The following is a 21,154-nucleotide window of genomic DNA, read 5'->3' as shown; positions in this document are numbered from 1 at the left end:
CGAACTGTAGTACTCCGAGGGATGGGCTTGGATGAACGTAATGCGCGAATTCCCCTGTAAGCGGGACGAGAATCACCTGTCCACAGGTGATGCTCTACCCCCTCACAGATTCCTCGCACATAGACCTCCTTGTCCACCCTCAGTGCACGTACAGTTTTACGCCTCAGCTCCCTGAACAGCTCAGCTCTGCCATTCAGCCTGGCCCTGCGACTCTGGTCAATGGTATCCAGTGTCCCTTGAGAGACAAAATTCTTCTTTGCCCTGCGGTGAGCTCCAAGGCATCCACCGGCAACATCAAGGACGGTGGTCTTGAAGGCGCTCCACAACTCTTCAGGACACCCCAAAGTACCCAGACCCCCAAGTGTCCACTCAGCCTGTTCGCAAACTCCTCAGCTACTCTCTCATCCCTGAGCTTGGCAACATCCAGCCTCGGCTGGGATGGTACCATTCTCCAGGATTTAAGGTGCAGCTTTAGAGTTGCTACAACAAGCCTGTGGTCAGTATTGAGGAACTGAGCACTCCGGTAGACCCTGCAGTTCTGGATCATCCTCCAACGACCGTCAATGAGGACATGGTCAATCTCCTTTGCCACACCGCCAGCGTTGGAATACCAAGTCCAGCGATGAGCTTGTGGGCGCTGAAACCATGAACCAGCCACCCTAAGTCCATGACTTCTTGCAAAGTCAAGGAACTTAGTGCCATTCTGGTTCATAGTTCCTGACCCATGGGGACCAACACACACCTCATAACCATCCCTATCAGTTCCAGTCGATGCATTGAAATCCCCCAAGACTAGAAGTGTATCTCGTCTGGGGCACTGATCAACCACAGACTCGAGTGTGGCGTAGAATGCATCCTTCACGGTGAGATCACTCGCCTCAGTCGGAGCATAAACAGAGACCAGCGAAATGACACCTAAGGAGTGACGAATCCTTAATCTCATAATACGCTCGTTGACCGGTGTTACCTCAATTATCATTGGGGTCAGCTTGTTGGACACAGCTACAGCAACTCCTTGGGTATGGTAACCATCAGAGCGACCAGACCAATAGTAGGTGTAACCACCCACCATTATCTCACCGCAATCCGGTGTCCGAACCTCAGATAGAGCTGCAATCCCGATGTCCAAACGCTTGAGCTCAGATGATAACAGAGACAGGTGATCATCCTCTCTTAGGGATAGGACATTCCAGGCACCCACCCGAAGGGACCGCCTCAGGTTAACCCAAGGAGACCGCCGTCTGGTGGACGACACCTCAGCACCACTCCGACACACTCTCCCGCAATCTGACCCAGGGATGTTACCCCGTGGTTTCCCTCCTATCAAAGATTGGGGGTCCCGAAGGCTTTGAACATAAATGGCAATGGCAAGATTGAACATAAATCATTTGAAATGGTCTACTATACCATCATTAGAGAACCCCATGTTGCAGAGGTTAAGATTACTGACAATATAACAAGGACGAAGGACCTTGCTCTTCATTGCACGCCTAAAGTGCGGCCCCTGATGTGTGTTCAAAATCTATATATAGTCAATATCTGAAAAGGTTATCGATGGATTCTGCAGAAATTTGGTGGAGAGGTTGGGTGTGTGACAAGGACTAATTGATTTGATTTTGGTGAAGATCTGAATCCAGATCCGGATTCGAGAAGTTTTTGAAATAATTCTTCACTATTGAGAGATTGGGCCAAAAACGATGTATAGCACGATATCTCAAAAGATTATGGATGGATTCCGCAGAAACTTTGTGGACCGGTTGGGTGTGTGAAAAGGACTAATTGATTCAATTTTGGTGAAGATTCGAATCCAGATCCAGATACGAGAATTTTTTTGAAATGATTCTTCACTATTGAGAGATGTGGCCAAAAACCATGGATAGCATGATATCTTAAAGTTGTGGACAATCTGTGACAAAACGAGGTGGAAGAGTTGGTCAGGTGACAAGAACAAGCCGATTCGATTTTGGTTAAGGTCCAGAATCAGATCCGACCTATCAGTGGCATACAAGATTTAAAGTGTTTAGCCTGGCGGAGAGTGCCGTTCCGTATAGCCAAGTGTCACTCTGAGTGATTTTTTTTTTTCATTTGTTTGTTTGTATCCACAAAACTTTAGTGTTTTTCTCCTGTAGATACAGTTACAGAACGTCAGTACAATTTTAAAACATTTATTGAACAAACAAACAGATTATATGTGCCAGCACATGAGATCCTTGACAGACAAATTTACTCCAGATCTCTCAACATAACCGGAGAATCTTCGTCTTTACATAGTTTCCAGTAAGACAGTTTTTAAAATAATTTTCTGATGCTGACGCCAGTTCGCCCGGTCTTGACAATTTCCAGGTGAATCTTATCTTCAGTCTTTTTTGACAGCTCCTGCTTAAATGGTTGGAACACATATTCAAACCCAGACATATTAATCACACAGAATTGTATAATGATGTCAAACGCCAACTCTAATGGCCATTAAAACAAGTTTCCATCTTATGTAGGTTAAAAGTCAGTCTGCTTCTCCAAAAACTGGGAAGATATATTATCTTGAAGTGACCAGAGCGCCTGTACATTTTCTTAAGTCCACATTCCAACTCGTTTGTGTCTTCCATACAAAATTCTCAAGATGGTTCTCCATGACAGGCTTTATTTATATTCTTCTTTATATTCAACTTACTGGCAAAGTTCAACCTGTTTACACATTTAATATACAGGTGATCTTTCCATACAGAGGAGAAATATAATTACGTTAATTCCAAATGGATACATACTTAAAACATCATATCATATTTGAGTTAATTTATTTCAGGTTTAATATATTTTATTTTAATATCAGGTTTTAATAATCATCGATTTATTTATTTTATCACCCCCAAACCCATCATGATAAAATGTTTCTACACTCCGCAACCGCTTGGGGGATTGAGACAAAATTTTCACCATAGCAGTGAATACTCATGTAGAATGTTGTATTGATAATTATGACGTCATAGGTCACGTAGTGTGGCAGCCATGTTGGAAAACGGGAAAAATTTGGACATCTATATCTGAAACCGAACCAAGGAAAAAATTGAAACTTTGCGCATGGCATTGCGCATACTCCCCATGCGAAATAAGTGTGATTTTTTTAATGTCACATGTACCTTCGTTATGACGTCATAATTGCATAGGTAGAACTCTACGTATGATCAGTATGAAAAATTTTGAGGGTCATCTCCGGATAAAATGGTCCACATAAAAAAATTGATGACGTCATTGGTCACGTGATTCGGCAGCCATATTGTTTTTTTTTTAAACCTTCTACATATTCTTCTCTGAAATGGTGGCTGAACAGATCGAGGCAAAACTTTACACTTATGACCGCCTATACATGAGGAACAAAAGGTTCACATGTATGATGTCACAGGTCACATGGTTTGGCAGCCAAGTTGGATTTACTCTCAAGCCTACAAAAATCTTCTTCAGAATGGCTGGACAGATCGAGGGGAAACATCACAGAAATGTTCCCCAAGTCTTGTATGTATAAGTCTGTTGAGGAATAATTGATAGGTCACATGGTTTGGCTGCCATATAGGATTGAAGAAAAATATTAAATAATGTTTCTCTGGAACCACTTAATGAATCAATGTGAAACTTCACAATTATACTCTAGTGGTGATGGGAAATAAATGTTTTAAATTTAAACTTGATCGGACACGTGGTCTGGCAGCAGAATTTTTTTTGTTTTTGGTTCTGGGTTCTTTATTTTTATTTTTTTTAATAAGGCTCACTTGGCTCTGCCTGGATGGGCTTGAGGGTAGAGGAGTAGCAGCTGAAATGTGAATCCTATTTACGTTCCTCCTGATGACTTCATCTTTGATTTTTGCTTGTTTGTGTTCCTTCTGATGACTCCAATGCAGGACTGTACCTATTTGGTCTTTCATTTGATTTTAATTGAATTTATTTTAATCCCATTCTAAATTCAATTGAATGATAAAAAAAACGTCATTGTTCAGGGTTAGGTGTCCCATCAAAGCGGGGTTGCAACAAAGCGGGACGTCTTGGTACCCGGTCATCACTGGCAGTAGTTCTAAAGTGGCAGGTCTAATTATGTCTTATTAATTACATAACACCAGTACACAAAATTACACAAACACGATACAAAACAAGTCCTGGCGAGGGTCTGCAATCTGCGATTGCTTTTTTTTTCTTGTTCTCTTTGTAATGACTAAACGCATGGTTCGACAAGACTTTGCACATATGCTCAACCCCCAAATACGCACACATTTAATGTCCTCCACGCCGTTTTACACCCATATCTCTCCTGAAAACCCTCCACTCTTGTTTTTCTCTTTGTAATGACTAAACGCATGGCTCGACAAGACTTTGCACATATGCTCAACCCTGAAATACTCACACATTTAATGTCCTTCACGCCGTTTTACACCCATATCTCTCCTGAAACCCCTCCGCTCTTGTTTTTCCATGTACATACACCTTCCAGTAATGTATGTGTTGCTGATATAATGTGTTTATTTTCTGATCTATCAAGGTAGTTATTGAATGGACTTTTTGTCATGTTATGTTAAGGTTGTGATTGGAGCAAACAGTGGCTCAAACTAATATGAATTTAATCTGAATAAAATGGCTAAGAAAATATGATCTTTTCATTGTAATTTATTCTGCTGTCAATGAACATGTCTGAAAATGACTAACATCTGATGAAACAAATTCTTGAAATTTTGGTCGTTTATTTGCCAATGTACCATTTACAAAATAAAACAGATAAGAATGAACTCATGTATCAGTTTGATCGTTGGGGTGCAATGAAGATGCTGCAAGATGAAAATTCCGCCAAGTCCTTACATGCACGAAAACAACTTGCAGGTAAGCTTTGTATTGTTATGCTTGGAAGCACTTTGCTGACTCTTCCTCTCCCCAGCAAAGGTTTTCCTGCAGCTACATATCCATTGAAACCATTTGTGCTCATGTGTATCTTACAGTTCTTGAAGAGATGTTAACACCTGTACTTTCAGCTCGGTCATTCACAACATCTCCACTTTATTATCAATCACATGCAGAACATACTATCATGTAGAGAATAGAGACCCTGGTGGTACTTGGTATCACCTTTAGAGAATTTTGACTGTCTTCCTTGACAGTTTATATTATTAAGAGTACCAGTTTTGTGTACCCTCCTCCAGCTGAGTCGTGCATGCAGCTCCTGCTGAAACATGGGATCAGCTGCAATCTGTCACATGGGGTAGCCTGCACCAGTTATTACTTTCATTTCCTTCTCAGGAGCCGTTGTATTCACCATACATCACCACACTACAATTATATCAACACCTATACTTTTGTAGTCCTACAGGTATTTCACGTTCTAATTTCCTGCGTGACAACCAATCACAGTGTGGTATATGAACACACATCTGTACTTTGGAGCAATTGATTTTTACACATGAGGTGCGATTATATCACACTTTATTTGCATTTTTACATGATAACTGCTGAAATCTATCGATTTCGGTTCTTGCCGACATCTTTGTTCTTTTCATACTTTTTTCTAATTTTTTTCACAATTCTCTTTATTCATTCGAATTCCTGCTTTTTCTTTCTTTTCAACTCTTTTACTCTCTATTTCTCTCTTTTGTTATCTATCTCTCGGAGAAGAAGTGAATTATTGCAGAAATTTTTCTGTAAGTCTAACTTTGCCATGCCTGGATGGGTTTGAAGGTTGTGGAGTAGCGGCTGAAACCGGAATCCTATCAAGGTTCCTCCTGATGACTCCATGATTGCTCTTTACTTCTTAACTTCCATTTTATTAACTTCCTTAACTTCCTTCTTGGTCTTCCGTTTGATTGAGATTGATTACATTTTTACCTTAGCCACCAAGGGTGGACAGGGGTTATGTTTTCACTACTATTTATCTGTTTGTGAGCACGATATCTCAAAAAGTCGTGGACGGATTCAGACGAAACTTGGTGAACAGGTTGGGTGTGTGACGAGACAAACTGATTAGATTTTGGTTAAGGTCTGGATGCAGATCCGGCCTATCAGTGGGATGCAAAACGTAACCTGTTCAGCCTGGTGGAGGTGTGCGCTCTACTGAGTGTCCCTCTAGTTATACCAGTTTGCCTTTTTTCCATAATTATTTTCAACACTGTAGATAATGTCTATTACAGTCACATCAGAATACATCCTCTGACATTTTTAGAATAATTGCATTTCACACTTCAAGACAACACTAGTTTTTTATGTTGAAGTTCTCCAGTCACTGACTATTTAGGCCTAAGTCACATTTGCTCTACGGCGAGGATACGGCGGCCGTATGCCCTCTGAATTGACAGAAACGTGCGGCGGCCGCAGAGTTTCTGAGGTGGCCTCAGGGTGGTCCTACGCCATATGGCTATATTTTACAGGCCGTAAGGTCGCCGTGGAATTATAACGCGGAGTTATAACTTTTTTTCATTTCTACATTCGCCGTAGCAATTCGACAAGCCGAAACAAAAGAAATGGTAAAAAAAAAAAAAAAATTAACCCATTCATTACCATCCGTCTGGCTGCACGCTCGCCTTAAGGCCCCCTGCGGTCGCCTTGCGGGCACCTTGAGGCTACCTTGCGTCTGCCTTGAAAATTCTATGGCCGCCGCAGGGCCCCTTTAAGGTCACCGTGCGACATCAAATCAAAGACCGTACGGCAACCCCACGTTTTTGGTTTACACAATTTCTAAGACCTAAGGCCTAAGTCACACTTGCTCTACGGTGAGGATACGGTGGCCGTACGCCCTCTGAATTGACAGAAACGTGCGGCGGCCGCCGATTTTCGGAGGTGGCCTCAGGGTGGCCCTACGCCGTATGGCTATATTTTACAGGCCGTAAGGTCGCCGTGGAATTATAACGTGGTGTTATAACTTTTTTTCATTTCTACGTTCACCGTAGCAATTCGACAAGCTGGAAAAAAAAAAAACTGGTAAAAATAAAAATAAAAAATTAACCCATTCGTTACCGTCCGTCTGGCCGCACGTTCGCCTTAGGGCCTCCCTGCAGTCCCCCTGCGGTCGCCTTGCGGGCACCTTGCGTCTGCCTTGAAAATTCTATGGCCGCCGCAGGAACGCCCTAAGGTCACCGTGCGACATCAAATCAATGACCGTATGGCAACCCCACGTTTTCGGTCTCCACAATTTATAAATACGCCGTGCAGCTCCCCGAAAAATAAAAACATATGTGATTGCTACATTGTGTGACCGTGGAAATACTGCGGCCGCCGTATAATTGCTAATTGCCGTAGATTTTGGAGACCCCACGGCCGCCGTGGCAAATGTGACCGAGGCCTTAGTCCTCATCGAGGCCAGGCCTTAAATAAAATAACAGCGAAGATAAAAAAAGTGAAGAAAGACAGAGTAGCTTAAGAGTTATTGAGGAAGTAAATAAATCTGCTTTTTGAAAAAGGGAAGGTCATAAGTGTTTGGAAAGACATGTGAAGGAGAAGAGTTCCACAACTTGGCAGTGGAGGGGAAGAAAAAAACAGCATAACCCATCCTTGAGTTCCCAATGGCCACACAATAATCATGCGACATAGTGGTTTGTCAAGCATTTTCTGGTCTCACAAATGGCGGAGGTACACAAGCAGCAAGTTCTCAGGAGCAGAAACCAAAGTATTATCTATAGAAAAGAGAAAGAGAGGCAACTTTGTGGCTTAATTTGGGCTAGTTGAGTTTTGAGGTCAGATTGGGAGAGCTGATAAGTCAGATTATTTTGGATTCAATTCTGTCCAGTAAGTATGTGGAGCAAGAACCTCCACAGATGTGAGAGCAGTACTCCATACAAGGATGAAGCAGTCCTTTATATCGTTGAAGCAACTGTACAGAGGAGAAAAATCTTCGACATCTGAACAGGACTCCTAGTTTCTTAGAGGCAAACTTAGCTATTTGCATAATGTGTGGATTCCAGGATAAATTTGATGTTTGAGTAATGCCGAGTAGGTTTGTTGTATCATATGGTGTAATTGTGGAGCTTTCAAAGAAGATTGGAGAGTTGAGATGAGTTTTAGAGAAAGAGAAAGATGGGAAGAAATTGAGTTTTAAAAGCATTAAGCTTAACTTGATTACATTTGTCCCACTGGGAAATCTTGTCCAAATCTGAATTTGAAAAGTGGCAGTGATGAACTGAGATGTAGATGGAGCAGATAGGAAAAACATGGAGGAATGTAATGTTCAGTCACCAGCACAGGAGTGCATTTTTGTTATTTGAAATGAAGAAGGTCACTGATAAAAAGAACGAAAAGTGTTGGAGACAGCACAAAACCCTGAGTGACACTGCTGTTGATAAGGAAGGAGGGAGATATTGAACCATCAACAATTACTGAGATAGAGCGGTTGGAGAGAAAGCTCGATATAGGAAAGCCAGAAGAGGGAAGCTTGGATATTTTACCCCAATGCCAAACTCTTAAAGGCTTTTGAGATATCAGAGCTTACAACAAAGGATTCCCCAAAGTCTCTCATAGAAGAAGCCCAGACATTCACAATATACGAAAGGATATCACCTTACCTTACAAAAGCCATTTTGATGTTCAGAAAGAAGAATGTGAGATAAACTGCATGTTGAACTTGAAGGCCTCGTAATCAGCCATCACCTCTCCCAGGCTGACCATCGAGTAAAGCTGGTCTCCCCAGCCAACCTTCTGGAGATGGTTCAATGTCACTTTTTTTTTTAGGGCTTCAAATTGGCAATACACAACCATTTTCTATCATTTCCCATCCCACCTGCAATGTTTTGTACTTCCATTGATCCTACCATAATCCAACCCTCCTCTCTTCTTTTCCTGTTCATTCATTCCTTTCCTTACTTATTGTATCCATCTGTTGGCCCATTGGCACACTCACAATCAGTTCTGTCTTTTATCTTTGTGTCACCTCGCTCTTCCATCAACTTATATTTTGTATACAAAAACGTAAACTTTTCCAATTATCTCTCACTTAAATGAAAGCATTGGTGTGGTGTATGTGTACTGTACATGTTTTTGAAGGAATGTTACGGTAAGTGGGAATTTTTTTTAAAATAAATTCGGAGTTTGGGTTTATATTTGACAGGTTTATCTCTGGTAGTTGCCAGTGTGTAAATTATTTTATTTCAGGTTGGAGTTGCATACATTGCCTGTCTGCTATACTGTAGTTTTTCTCAATAATATTGAGCAAAAATATAAAGATTGTGCTCGACAATCTAGTCAGTGAGGCCAAATTTTGTTGAACAGGCATATTTTCAAATGCATTTATTATCTGAATAAGTCCGTACGCGAATGTGTTTTTGTGGATTAATTTTGCCCTATGAATGTCATTATTATGTGAAAAAATAATTTTGCTTTCACCATAATTCACATTCCCCATAATTGATCAACAGCGTTGGAGACAGACTTTTCACAAGAAAATATGAATACAGAAGCACTCCAAAAAGAAAGGATAAAAGTTTTCAAAGAGCTTGAAATAAACCCGGAGTATTTAAAGTAAGTATTTTTATGTGTATATTTTCTGGTACTGTAGTTTGCGAAGATTGCACTTGGCCAAGTTTATGACTATACTTATTGATTATGCAGTCTCAACTTCATTACCCTACGCACGTGAAGCGAAAAGTGGGCTTAAGCAATTGGTTCACTTTGTCTGTCTGTCTGTCTACAGACGTCACCCTTTGATCGAGGAGCAACTTGATGTAAATTGAAAACTTTAATTTGAATACTGTAGAACATGAATCAGAACACGAACCTGAGGTTTAACAGTACTTTGGCTCTGAAATTGGCAAATTGCATGCAACCTCATCCCAATAGCACATGAGCAGAAAGGAGTAAGGTAATTGTTTTACTCTTGCCTGTCTGGCAGTCAAACAAAATTGAAAATCACTCCAAACAGAAAACTTACTGTTTTAGGGACTTCATAAAGGACACAAACGACAGGTACAAAGAACTAATGTGACGTGTTAAATAAGATGGTGTAAAAGACACTGCATTAACAGCGGTACACTTCCAAAAATGTTTTTTCTACAACCTATATAATTGAACACTGGAACACAAATCATCCTCTTGGCACTTTCAAAAATCTTCCGTTTAGCAGTACCTTGTACTTTGAAAAATATTTGTACCATCTCATATCCTGAGGGAAGAATAACTGAGAGATTCTGGATTCAGACAAATATGGCGGCAATTAGCGTCAGGTTACCATCACGACTGTTATTCAAAGTTCATGAACAAAACTAATATAGATCATGCTTGGAAACACAAATCAAGGGTAACACCCTTCCCTTTCCATGCCCTTTTTCTCAAGACTGTGTGGGGTAAGGTGTTCCATGAACTCTCTCATTTTCTCCATGATTAACATACTTAAATGATGAAATAATCATATCAAATGAATGTGTTTTTTTTCCAGGTTAAAAAAAGAACTACAACTATACAAAGAGAAACTCCAGCCAAGTGCATTGTTGTTCCCAGCTAAGTGAGAAGAAATGATGACATGGTCGTTTAGAAATTTCACACCCTTGAAAATAGGGCTTTGTGTTGCAAAAGTTGAAATTGCATTGGTTGTTTGAGAACCAAGACGAGTGGTTTTTTTATTTAATTGATGATATGTTTATGTAAATTATTTTGATTGATGCAGATAATGGAAGTTTGTTTAATTACCTTCAACAACAACCACATGACAAAATGTAACTTTTGAAAAAAAAAGTTTTGCCAGAATTGATTTCTTGAATTTAATCTCCAAATTCATCAAACAAAGCAAGAAATGATGTTTAAATACACAAAATGTTTATGATCTGCCAATTAACTCACAATAAACTTGTACAAAATTAATTGCCTTTCCTTTGTTGCTTAATATACATATACCTGTGTAACATTGTTTGGCTTTGTGACATGCCAAATTAATGAAACCTCCCCCTCTGCCTACAAGGATAGGGGGGAGGCTAATACCTGTTGTCGGGTTTGTTTTGACAATCAGTTCCCCCAATTTTAAATGGTACCCCAGAGTTTCTTAGACCCCAAGGAGTACAAAACCACTATTTAGGGTTTTTGTTTTTCTTATTTTTTTCTGCCAATGTATTTTTTTCCGAGCTGTATCTTGGGGCCAGCTGGGACTTTCGGAATGAAATTTTGCACAAGTAATGGGAATAGAAAGTATATGGGGCTGTCATAATTTTTTTTTACCTTGACCTAATTTTAAGGTCATGACCGAATTTTAGTAATTTCTATATTTTTTCCATAACTCGCCTAATTTTTGTCCAATCGGAACAAAGTTGTCCTATTATCTCTAGATAGCGTAAAGTAAGGTGCATTTATGCTTTATTTACATCATACTTCTCTGAGATAAAGGTCAAGTTCACATGGCGGTCAAAAAAAATAACGTGTATTTTGTCATCGCTCGATTTTGCCAATGTGGAATCTCAAAGACCGCTTGGCCTTCAAAGATGTCCTTGCTTCGTAACAGTGTACCTGCATTGAAGTTATGCATTTGATATTTGATTAGTGTCCTTGACCTACTTTATTTGGATTGTGACCTAATGAACAAACAACACCTTTTTGATCATAACTTGAATAATTTTCCTCTGATTTTCATGATGTTGAGTTTTATGGATAGATTCTAGATGCGGACACATTTTCTTAATTTGCATTCTATCACGAAACGTTGAATGAATGTCAAGGTCATATGGCGGTCCAAAAAAAACTGCACATCATTGCATCATGAGTGCTTACCTTGTGGAGGCTTACCCTTGGCAATCGCTTTGTGATCGCAAATATCTAGTTATGTTTATTTTTCTGTCACTTTATATCTCTCATTGCTGTATATAGCCTGGAAGAGTCAGGTCAATATTGAATACTGTCAGTCACTGTTGGTAGAATAGACATCTCCCGTTTAAAGTACTGCACCATGGTTGAACTGTCATAAAAGTTGGGGCTTCAACGGGTCTCACTGTGGTGCCACTTGGTCTGTCTCAACCCTAGCATTTTTCAAAACGTCCTTGAAGTGCATCACAAGTTATGCAACATTGTCATCCCCAAAGTCTTCCATCAGGTCCTTGTAAAGCCACATATTGAAATCAGATTTTCTTAGAACTTAACCTTGATGGCAGAAATATCTCTTGGTCCTACAAGCTTCCCTCCATTGAGCTCCTGAATTCTCTCCATCTCTCACTCTTTGAGCCAAAGTCTCTTCTGTAATGCCATGACATACCAGAGAAACAAGCTTAGCATCAGACAAGCAGCTGCATTAATTTGACCCTTTCCACTTCAGCAATGTAGTGGACAAAGAAAGACCGAGCAAGTCAGGCCGATGCCTATCTCCTTAATCTGATTCAAATAACATATCTTTGTCGGAGCAAATGAGGGTTAACTCCCAAAAACTTCAGCTTCCCCTTGCTAGCCATGGTGGTGAGCATACCTCAATCAACATCGTGTCGATTTCATCCAAAGGGAAAGCCAGCCAGCCTTGCACTCAATGATTTTAAACGTGGGAATACAATTTACCACTTATGATAATGCCTAAAAAATTGTTTTGGAAATGCACAATATCATTCCCAGGAGCATAAGCATTTACCATGTATTAATTGTTACAGAGTTTTAAAATGTGTATCTAATATGTGGCTCAACACTTTAAAACAAGGCATGATTCTGAAGCTTATAATACATTTATAACAAGCCAATATTGTAACAATCATAACAAACAATATGTAACAACAATATTTGAAATGTTTTGTTACTAATGCTCTTTGTCTCACACTTGTATTATCGAGAAAATATGAAAACAACTTTTGTTTTTCTCGCTGTTTGGGAATGTAGGAGTGTGTACAAATGGTGGCCTTCATGCAATATGCTTTCATTTGTGGAATGTACCATTTTCATCACTTAATAAATACATTCACAGCTGCTCCACATCACAAAATTGCTAAATATAAGACGATGACAATGATAAACCACATTGTATGTTTACGTGCAATATATTGCTAATGCATTTCAAATGAGGCTTGCAAGACAACTTTCCTTTCATTCATGCTACCCTGCAATAACTACTTCATTTGAATAGTCATGCTGACCTTCATTTCCTTGCCAAGAGGGCTGAGCTGCAAAAGTTATCAAACTTGAGAGGAGAAAAACGATTCATATTCTCGAAACAGTATTGCGATTCCTTTGGTAAGTTCGTGTTCATTTCTCTGGACACACACACACACACACACACACACACACACACACACACACACACACACACACACACACACACACACACACACACACACACACACACACACACGTTTGGTGAATTCACTTTTGATTGTCTTCATGCATTAATAATCCATTTCATAAGCTTGTGTTTAGAAATTTGTAATTGCATTCCTTTTTCTTCCTGCCTTTGTGTGCTTTGCCATATGTTGTCTTTATACGCCCTTATTAACCATTTATTCAACAAAACTTTTTTTTTAAACTAAATACTGTATTGCTATAGTTTTCCTACAAAGTCACTGTGAAAATTATAGTTTGAAGTGTAAGAAAGAAGCTATTCATATTTTATACTGACTTGTGAATTGCCAATTTTTACATTGATAACTTCTTTTTTTTAATCTTTATTACCTGTACCACCGAAGATGGACGGAGGTTATGTTTTCACTGCTGTTTGTCTGTTTGTCTGTCTGTGAGCAGGATATCTCAAAGAGTTAAGGATGGATTCAGACAAAATTTGGTGGACAGGTTGGGTGTGTGATAATGACGAAATTATTAGATTTTGGTGAAGATCCAGATCCGAATACGATAATTTTTTTTCAGTGATTCTTCACCATTGAATGATAGGGCCAAAACAACATATAGCACAATTTCTCAAAAGGTTATGGATGGATTCGGACGAAACTTGGTAGATAGGTTGTGTGTATGAAAAGGATGAATTGATTTGGTTATGGTGAAGATTCAGATGTGAGATTTTTTTTTTTTAATTCAGAAGTGATTCTTCACCATTGAGTGTTGGGGCCAAAAACGATCGATAGCATGATATTTCAAAACGTTGTGGACCAATTGGGACAAAATTATGTGGATGAGTTGGGTCAGTGACAAGAACAGGCCGATTAGATTTTGGTATGGGACAAATGCAGATCCGGCCTATCAGAGGGGATACAAAACGTAAACTGTTCAGCCCAGTGGAGGTGTGCACACTACCTAGTGCCATTAGAGTCACTTCTGTTTATTTTATCATTCAAAAGCTTACAAGTCATGTAGAAATGCTTACTTTGTTCTTGCGTAAAAACGTGAGGGTGAAAATTAATTCCGTTTCCATTAATTTTAATGATGACCAAATGACTGTTCTTTTACGATGTTTAGGCAATAGCAGCGTAATTATGTTACATTCACTTTTTGGTGTACAACCAAAACGTTATTTTTTTAATATAAAAGACTGAAAGTGTGATTGTCAGTAATTTTCTTGTTCTCATACCCAAAACAGATTCTGCCTTTATCTCATGAGCCTGGTTGACTGTGTTTGTATGAATGTTTCGTTTGCTAACTCATTGGACAAACTTGCTTTGCCTAATTGCATCCAACATATACTGGCTGAGTGGTAATAAAGATGACCTCTCAAACATATCCCAATGAAGTGACACCTTTTTAACTGATAGTCAGTGATTGATGCACAGATTGAGTGCAGTTTGGTTGCATATGCATGATCCACTCAAAAATGAGAGGCCCGACAGCTTGGAGCCCTAGAGGTATACACACTCAATTCAAAGCTGTCGAGCCTGGGTTTGAATATCGGCCTAGCTATAAACTGTCGTCCTAATGTTTTTCAGGTAGGGCAATTCATCAGTACATGTGCCGTCCCTCGGGTGGACGTTAAACTGGGTGTCCCATCTGCCAGAAAGTTGGTGGATGTTAAAGATCCCACAGTGTCCTTCATGAAGAGTAGGCAAGCTATTGCCATCACCTTGGCCAAATCCCAAATTCCTGCTCTAATCTACAGGGGGAACTGCATCAGTAGCCAAGCTGAACATCCTACAAACGATGCTCTGCACAGCCATGTGTTGTATCGGTAAGAAGAATAAGAAGATGCATGCAAGTATCACTGATAAACTGAAAATGTTAAGCACGAAGATACCACTTGGTCTACTTCTGGCTTCAGAATCATAGCTGTACCACCTTCGACCCAATCACTCCCAGAAAGGAAAACAACTTGGGAAAAACTCACAGATTGCAGTTATTGCTGCAAGTATGATAGTAAAAGACACTTTCTGGAGTGGGTGAAGTGGGACACAGGAAAACAAAACCACAGGAATGAGAGTATACATCCTGGGACAAATATTTTTTGCCTACCCACAAGCCCTATGTCACCACCTGTACACCACTATTTCATCTTTATCCAAGTACTTATCTTATCTGGCTCTGCTACAATACCTGGCAAATCATTCCACATGTTTAGCCACTATTTGTGTAAAAAAACAGAACTTTACCTGTACTCACTTTCTCTTTTTTTGTGTAATATACGTGTATCCAAGTAACTGGCGTACACAATTAAGAACAAGTTTCAAAATTGATAATTACAGAAACCCTTGCACTTGATTCCTTACAATCTGATGCACTACTATTAACAACTCTTTTTCTCCTATTAAGAAGCTACTTTCAAATCTATTCCATCAGTTTCCTACTTCTACCACTTGCTCTCATCTTAACTGCTCACCTTTTAATCGGTATCCTATGAAATGCTTTTTTGCAATACAGTAAAGAAGATCCTATATTCGTGGCCAGATGGAAAGGGTTGGATGGTGGTAGGATCATTCTGTTCAATTTCTTAGCACCCTGACTTTTTCTTATGAGAATACTTTATTTAATCCGAAAAATTATTTTCCCATAAACTTTATAATACAATACAACAAAATTTTCTTTCCTGCAGATTTCTTAAAATGGTTCATATTGGGTGTTTATTATTAGTCCAGCAAAATGAAGTTATCTATAAATGTCCTCGGCGGTGGTATTGGTTCCCCCTTTCACACCTGTAGCCAGGTGTTGGCTTAATTGTCAAGGAGGCGTGCTTAATATCTTATAGGGGAGTATCTACGGAGGGTATCCGTGCACCCCCCCCCCTCCCCCCCAGGACTCTACCAAACCAATTTTTTTTAGTTTCCGTTTATGGTCCTATTTCACATTTGAGATGTTAACAAAAAAAAGTTTCCTGGCACTTTGGCGATATTCAATATGGCGTCCAAAATGGCCGTCAAAATGGGTAAAATAATAGAATACGGTACATAACATCTCAAAAATGTGGCAATTTGGAAAAATAATCATTGGGATTTGGTTCCTGATCATTATTTACGAGTTTCTGATTATTGGATGTGTACTGCTTTCTGCATTTTGGGTGGTATTGGGCCTCTGCTGCAAACAAATTAAATCCTCGGATTCGCCTTCTGAGCCACTCATGATTGTTCTCTTCTACTATTTGCAGCACTTTTTGCCATCCATCACGTTCAAATGAAAAGGTGCCTTCCTTTATGTCGATGCCTGCCTTTTTCACATGGATTCGGCCTTTCAGCATTGCAGAAAATACAATCGGGTTCAAAAATTATCTTTTTTGATGCTTTCTTGCGCTTTACCCTTCCTTCTTGGCTGGTAGATGGTCCAGGAGCTTCAGGATCATTAGATGGTTTACTAGCTGTTAACCTATGTAGGTTCAGGGTAAATCCTTGGTAACATCCTCGGTGATAGCCCTCGTTCTCCTGGATCTCATCAGGAATGCCCTGACAGATATCTGTCATTCGATATTGTTGCAAATTCGCGCACGCCGGCGTGCGGACGGCCACGTAACTCGGATCGCGGCACGTGTCGCCCACCGGACGGACAATTCAGTCGTGACCCTCCGTGAACTATCGCCCGGAGCCAGTCACGGGTGGGCCTTTCGACCTCACCACAATCGTGCCAATCGGCCACCCACGTAGGATAGGGTTGTTCGCCAAACTCGACCTACCTAAGTACCCACGCAGATGGTAAACCGGGCGATCGTACCTCACCGCAGGTCGACTCCGGACACGAACCGCTTTAGCGGTCCGTTCCGTGCTACAGTGATAACCGAGAGGTGTTATCGTCGGCCTCGACGGTTCCGATTAATTACCGGGCATATTAAGCCCACTACGAACCCTTTACATGAAGCAGGATGGAGGGTCAATAAAGAAAAGACGAAGCGAAACGGGAAAAACAGTTCACACAAAGCACATTTATTTCCCGGCACACGTAAAGTACACATATACAGCCAAACTGTCAAAATGCACATATAGCAACCAAAACAAAAGCAACAACGACGCAGAGTTACTACCGACTACGCGCACACACGGCAACACTTATACAGTTCTACTTTACAGACGGCGCCAACACACATTTACTCAAAAGCAAAGTAAAGAAGCCACCCTTATAGACAAGGGGGCAGATGGGCCTGTAGGCCAATATGCACGCGTGACCTGAAGGAGCGGCCAGGCCCGCGAGACCGGGGGGGGGGGTCTTACCCGTGTCCTCGTGACGTGTTGGCAGACGGGCCGCAGATGTGGCCGCGTGGCTGTGCCCCGACTCCGTGCTCCTTGGCGGGTTTCGTTGGCACGACGTTTGGAGTGGGGTGGGAATGGGGCCCCCTTGTTGCACTATCTCAGCGCGGGGGAAAGGGGGAATTGTTGATGCCCTGGGGGAGGGAGAATGGCTGGCAGTTTGGGTCCCACGACGAGCGATCTCACACCGCGGCCTCGTTGCCAACCGCCGTCCTTCTCACCTTGGACCCGAGCTCCTTTGCCTCTTCCCGCAACTCTTCTCAGCCGCCTCCAGAACCCAAATCGATGACACTCCGATGACTTCGCCACCTGACTCGACTCTCTGCCACACCGATGACTCGACTCACTCTTTCTGCCCTGATTCGCCTTGCGCTCGCCGTTTTATAGGCTGACAGGAGCAACTAATATGCAAATATCCGGATCAGGATGACCTCGGGGGCGGAGCCACGCATGCCAATTGGTCGGAGGAAAGGGGGCGTGAATCTCCCCTGATCCTAGAATTTGCATATATCGATTTCCTACAGACGCGCCTGGAGGCGGGGCCAAGCCGCTCCGCGCTTGCTAATTGGACGGAGCAAAAGTGGGCGTGTAGCGTTCCTGATCCAAATTTTCCTCGGAAAGGCCGCTATTTGCGCTCGCGGCTCGGTGCGTATCGCTGAACGGGCCCAAGACAGCCCGATGCTCAGTGTTCACAGGTGGTGCGGGAATGGCTGTAGAAGGAGAGATGTGAGGGTGGTGGAGGGTTTTCGGTGGTGGATTTATGGTTATGGTGCCGTTTGGGAATGACGGTGATGCGATGATGTGAGATTGAGTTGTGAAGGTAAAGGTCGTGGCTGTTGGCGTTGTTGTTGTTTTTGTCTGAGGGTTGGAGCGTGGTTGCAGTTGGTGACGATGGCTGGCGTGGTGGTTGTTGTGTGATGGCGGTTGAGACGTGGTTGGTTCAAAATAAAGATAGAACAGAAAAACGGCTAGCTCAAAGCGTCACAGCCCGAATGAATCACATAAATTCCCTCTATACAACGGGTTTGGGGCTAACTACACATGGACTTCGAGATATCTCACCTACGGGCCCTGAATGGTGGTTTGCGAATTTCCACAGCCGTAACAATATCAAGAACCTGGTGGTTCAGCGAAGCGACGATCCCATATATTTTTGAGAAGTGCCAAGCTATCATTTGGATTCGTCAAGTCTGAAAAATTTGTGAACGACCCATGCTTTATTTCAGACATATGAATGACACAATGTTCCCGTTTGCATTTTCTTTCCATTTCAACAACTTTCTTTTGACAATTACATTAACCTATTTCTTGCTTGTCTGACATCTTCACTTGTGATCTTGATCTTGACTAGCTACGGTCTTGCTAAGCTAACTAATCTAACTTGGAAAGAGAAAAAAAATACACATAAAAAGATTAGTACACATAATACTTGAGTGTATGTAAATATTCAAAGTGCATCGGGGTGTGTTTGTGTGGGTGTGTGTTTTCTGGCTTTCAAATTGTCCGACATCTTCAATTCCAAGTACGATAACAATAATAAACATCCTTGATAAGAATTACAAGACGAATATTCCATGGGTCTGCCCCTCTATTATTATTACATTAATGAATATTTCAAGTTGACGTTTGATACTTACTATGATTTTACCATTTTTAAAACCATTTTGAACTCCATCTTGGATTTTATGGATGGCAACAAAACATAAATCACCACATAGGCCTATTAGTTTCTAATAATCAGGAACATCTATTACAATGAATCCAAAAATTAATTTACTCTATATTATTCTTAGTTTCAGGCTGTTATATATAATTTTCTATGATTTTACCCATTTTGGATGCCATCTTGAATATCGCCAGAGTGCTGGGAAACTTTTTTTTGATAACATCTCAAATGTGTAATAGGACCATAAAAGGAAGCTTAAAAAGTTGGTTTGGTAGAGTCCTTGGGGGGGGGGGGGTGCACGGATACCATCCGTAGAAACTTGACGATGAGGACCCTGTGTTTGAGCCTCTGTCGTGCTGTTAACATAATACCAGGTGGGTTGACTCATTCTGTCATCCTTCCGAGGTCGGCAAAATGAGCACCAGCTTACTACAAAGAAAGAGCCATTTGAGTATTCAGGCTCAGAGTCATGACCTCCTTGCCAAGAAAAAAACTGCCTCCACAGCCCTATGCGTCTGAATTAAGACACGAAAGGAGTGGTTCTTCTTCTACCTTCTGACTTGATTGTACCCTCTGGGATTGTAGCATAAATAATCATCCACATTACAAAACAATGAAAACTAAAGAATATATTATGACTTCATTGATATACTGTATTTGACTCTGGCACAAACTATTACAAATCTAGGCAAGCCTCAGTTTATTAAAAACAGATGACAACGTGTCTCATTTTACATAATTTCATGGTGCCATGATGAAGATGTGAATAACTTTAAATGTTTCAATTATAACTGTATTACCACCTCTGTCTTGACTTTTAGGATGTGAATGGTCCAGACGGAGGAGTTTGGTGATGGCAAGAGTCATGATTGCAGCTGATCATTCTGTTTTTTTGTTGAAGATCTACATCTTCTACATCTTCTCCTTTGGTGTATGTACATAAAAGCATCCATTCTTTTACATAGGTACATAAAAAGCCTATGTGCATAAAATAAATATGAAGCATATGTACATAAAAGTAGATATAAAATGCTTATTTTGCTTGCTTTATAAAATTCAAGAAAGAGCAAAGAATATGGGTTTCAAGTCTCGGACTCAGACCTATGCCCAACACAAGACCAGCAGGATATCTCAAAAGGTTATGGATAGATTCGGACGAAACTTGGTGGACAAGTTAGGGTGTGTGACAAGGACGAATTGATTAAATTTTGGTGAAGATCCGAATCCAAATCAGGATACTGGAACTTTTAAAGTGAATCTTCATGATTGAGAGATTGAGGCAAAAACGATATAAAACATGATATTTCAAAAAGTTTAGATGGATATGACAAATTTTGGTGGGTGAGTTGGGTCGGTGAAAAGGACAAGCCAATTAGATTTTGGTTAAGGTCTGCATGCAGATTCAGCCTATCAGAAGGATACAAAACATAAGCTGTTCAGCCTGGCAGAGGTATGCGCTCTTCCTAGTACCGCTCAAGTATTTTAGGCAATTAAGAAAGAAGTGCAGTAATTCTGGGATGTCACCATATAATTAATAAGCATCTTAGTTTGTGATCCAAACAATTTCAAATCTAAGCATGTTATAAAGGTGAAGATTAATTCACAATTTGATAATGGAGTGGATGGCTGTGAGATACTGTGCATTTAAAGCCAATAACTCATGGATTGGGGGTCATTAGAATTAATGGTAACCAGAGACTGCTTTTGGAAAGCATGCACTGCCTTTGACGTTTGCACGTGGTGCATGCTTGAGAGCCTCATTGGTATGCATTGCCATCTACGCTATCGCTGATGATTCGCCAATAAGTGATGAAACCGCTTCTGTAGCTGAGAGGAGTATATAGCATTGGGATTGTCATGTGTGTACGATGTGTGAATGTCTTTATCGTTGTTGAGGAACTCTGGAAAGGGTTTGAAACAGCGTTTAGCACTTACCTTGCGTAAGTCTTCTTTGGTTGCTTTATGCAGCAACTTTGGCTGG

General features: G+C 40.8%; 2 protein-coding genes across 15 annotated transcripts in view; both read left to right on the top strand.

The window, feature by feature from the left end:
- LOC147034030 (coiled-coil domain-containing protein 172-like) overlaps positions 1–10,806 on the top strand; it is a 33,608-nt gene extending 22,802 nt beyond the window's left edge. For 11 of the 12 annotated variants that reach the window (XM_085875486.1, XM_085875435.1, XM_085875427.1 and 8 more), the window contains 3 exons: positions 4,756–4,857; positions 9,369–9,471; positions 10,385–10,806. In XM_085875486.1, the coding sequence (XP_085731612.1) occupies positions 4,756–4,857; positions 9,369–9,471; positions 10,385–10,454 (275 nt within the window). In that variant the 3' untranslated portion in view covers positions 10,455–10,806. The remainder of the gene's footprint in view (positions 1–4,755; positions 4,858–9,368; positions 9,472–10,384) is intronic. The other variant, XM_085875479.1, reaches the window with a different exon arrangement.
- A 271-nt stretch (positions 10,807–11,077) lies between these two features.
- Positions 11,078–21,154, top strand: part of LOC147034028 (meprin A subunit alpha-like) — a 203,213-nt gene continuing 193,136 nt past the window's right edge. For 2 of the 3 annotated variants that reach the window (XM_085875390.1, XM_085875374.1), the window contains exons 1-2: positions 11,078–13,137; positions 19,995–20,104. In XM_085875390.1, the coding sequence (XP_085731516.1) occupies positions 20,027–20,104 (78 nt within the window). In that variant the 5' untranslated portion in view covers positions 11,078–13,137; positions 19,995–20,026. Of the gene's footprint in view, positions 13,138–19,703; positions 20,105–21,154 lie in introns of those variants that run through there. The other variant, XM_085875382.1, reaches the window with a different exon arrangement.

The sequence above is a fragment of the Eptatretus burgeri genome, chromosome 1 (assembly GCF_056783735.1).
Source record: "Eptatretus burgeri isolate ZD-2024b chromosome 1, Ebu_testis_v1, whole genome shotgun sequence".
NCBI lineage: Eukaryota > Metazoa > Chordata > Myxini > Myxiniformes > Myxinidae > Eptatretus > Eptatretus burgeri.
Note: the sequence above shows the minus strand (reverse complement) of the source record. Positions and strands in the feature narration are given on the sequence as shown.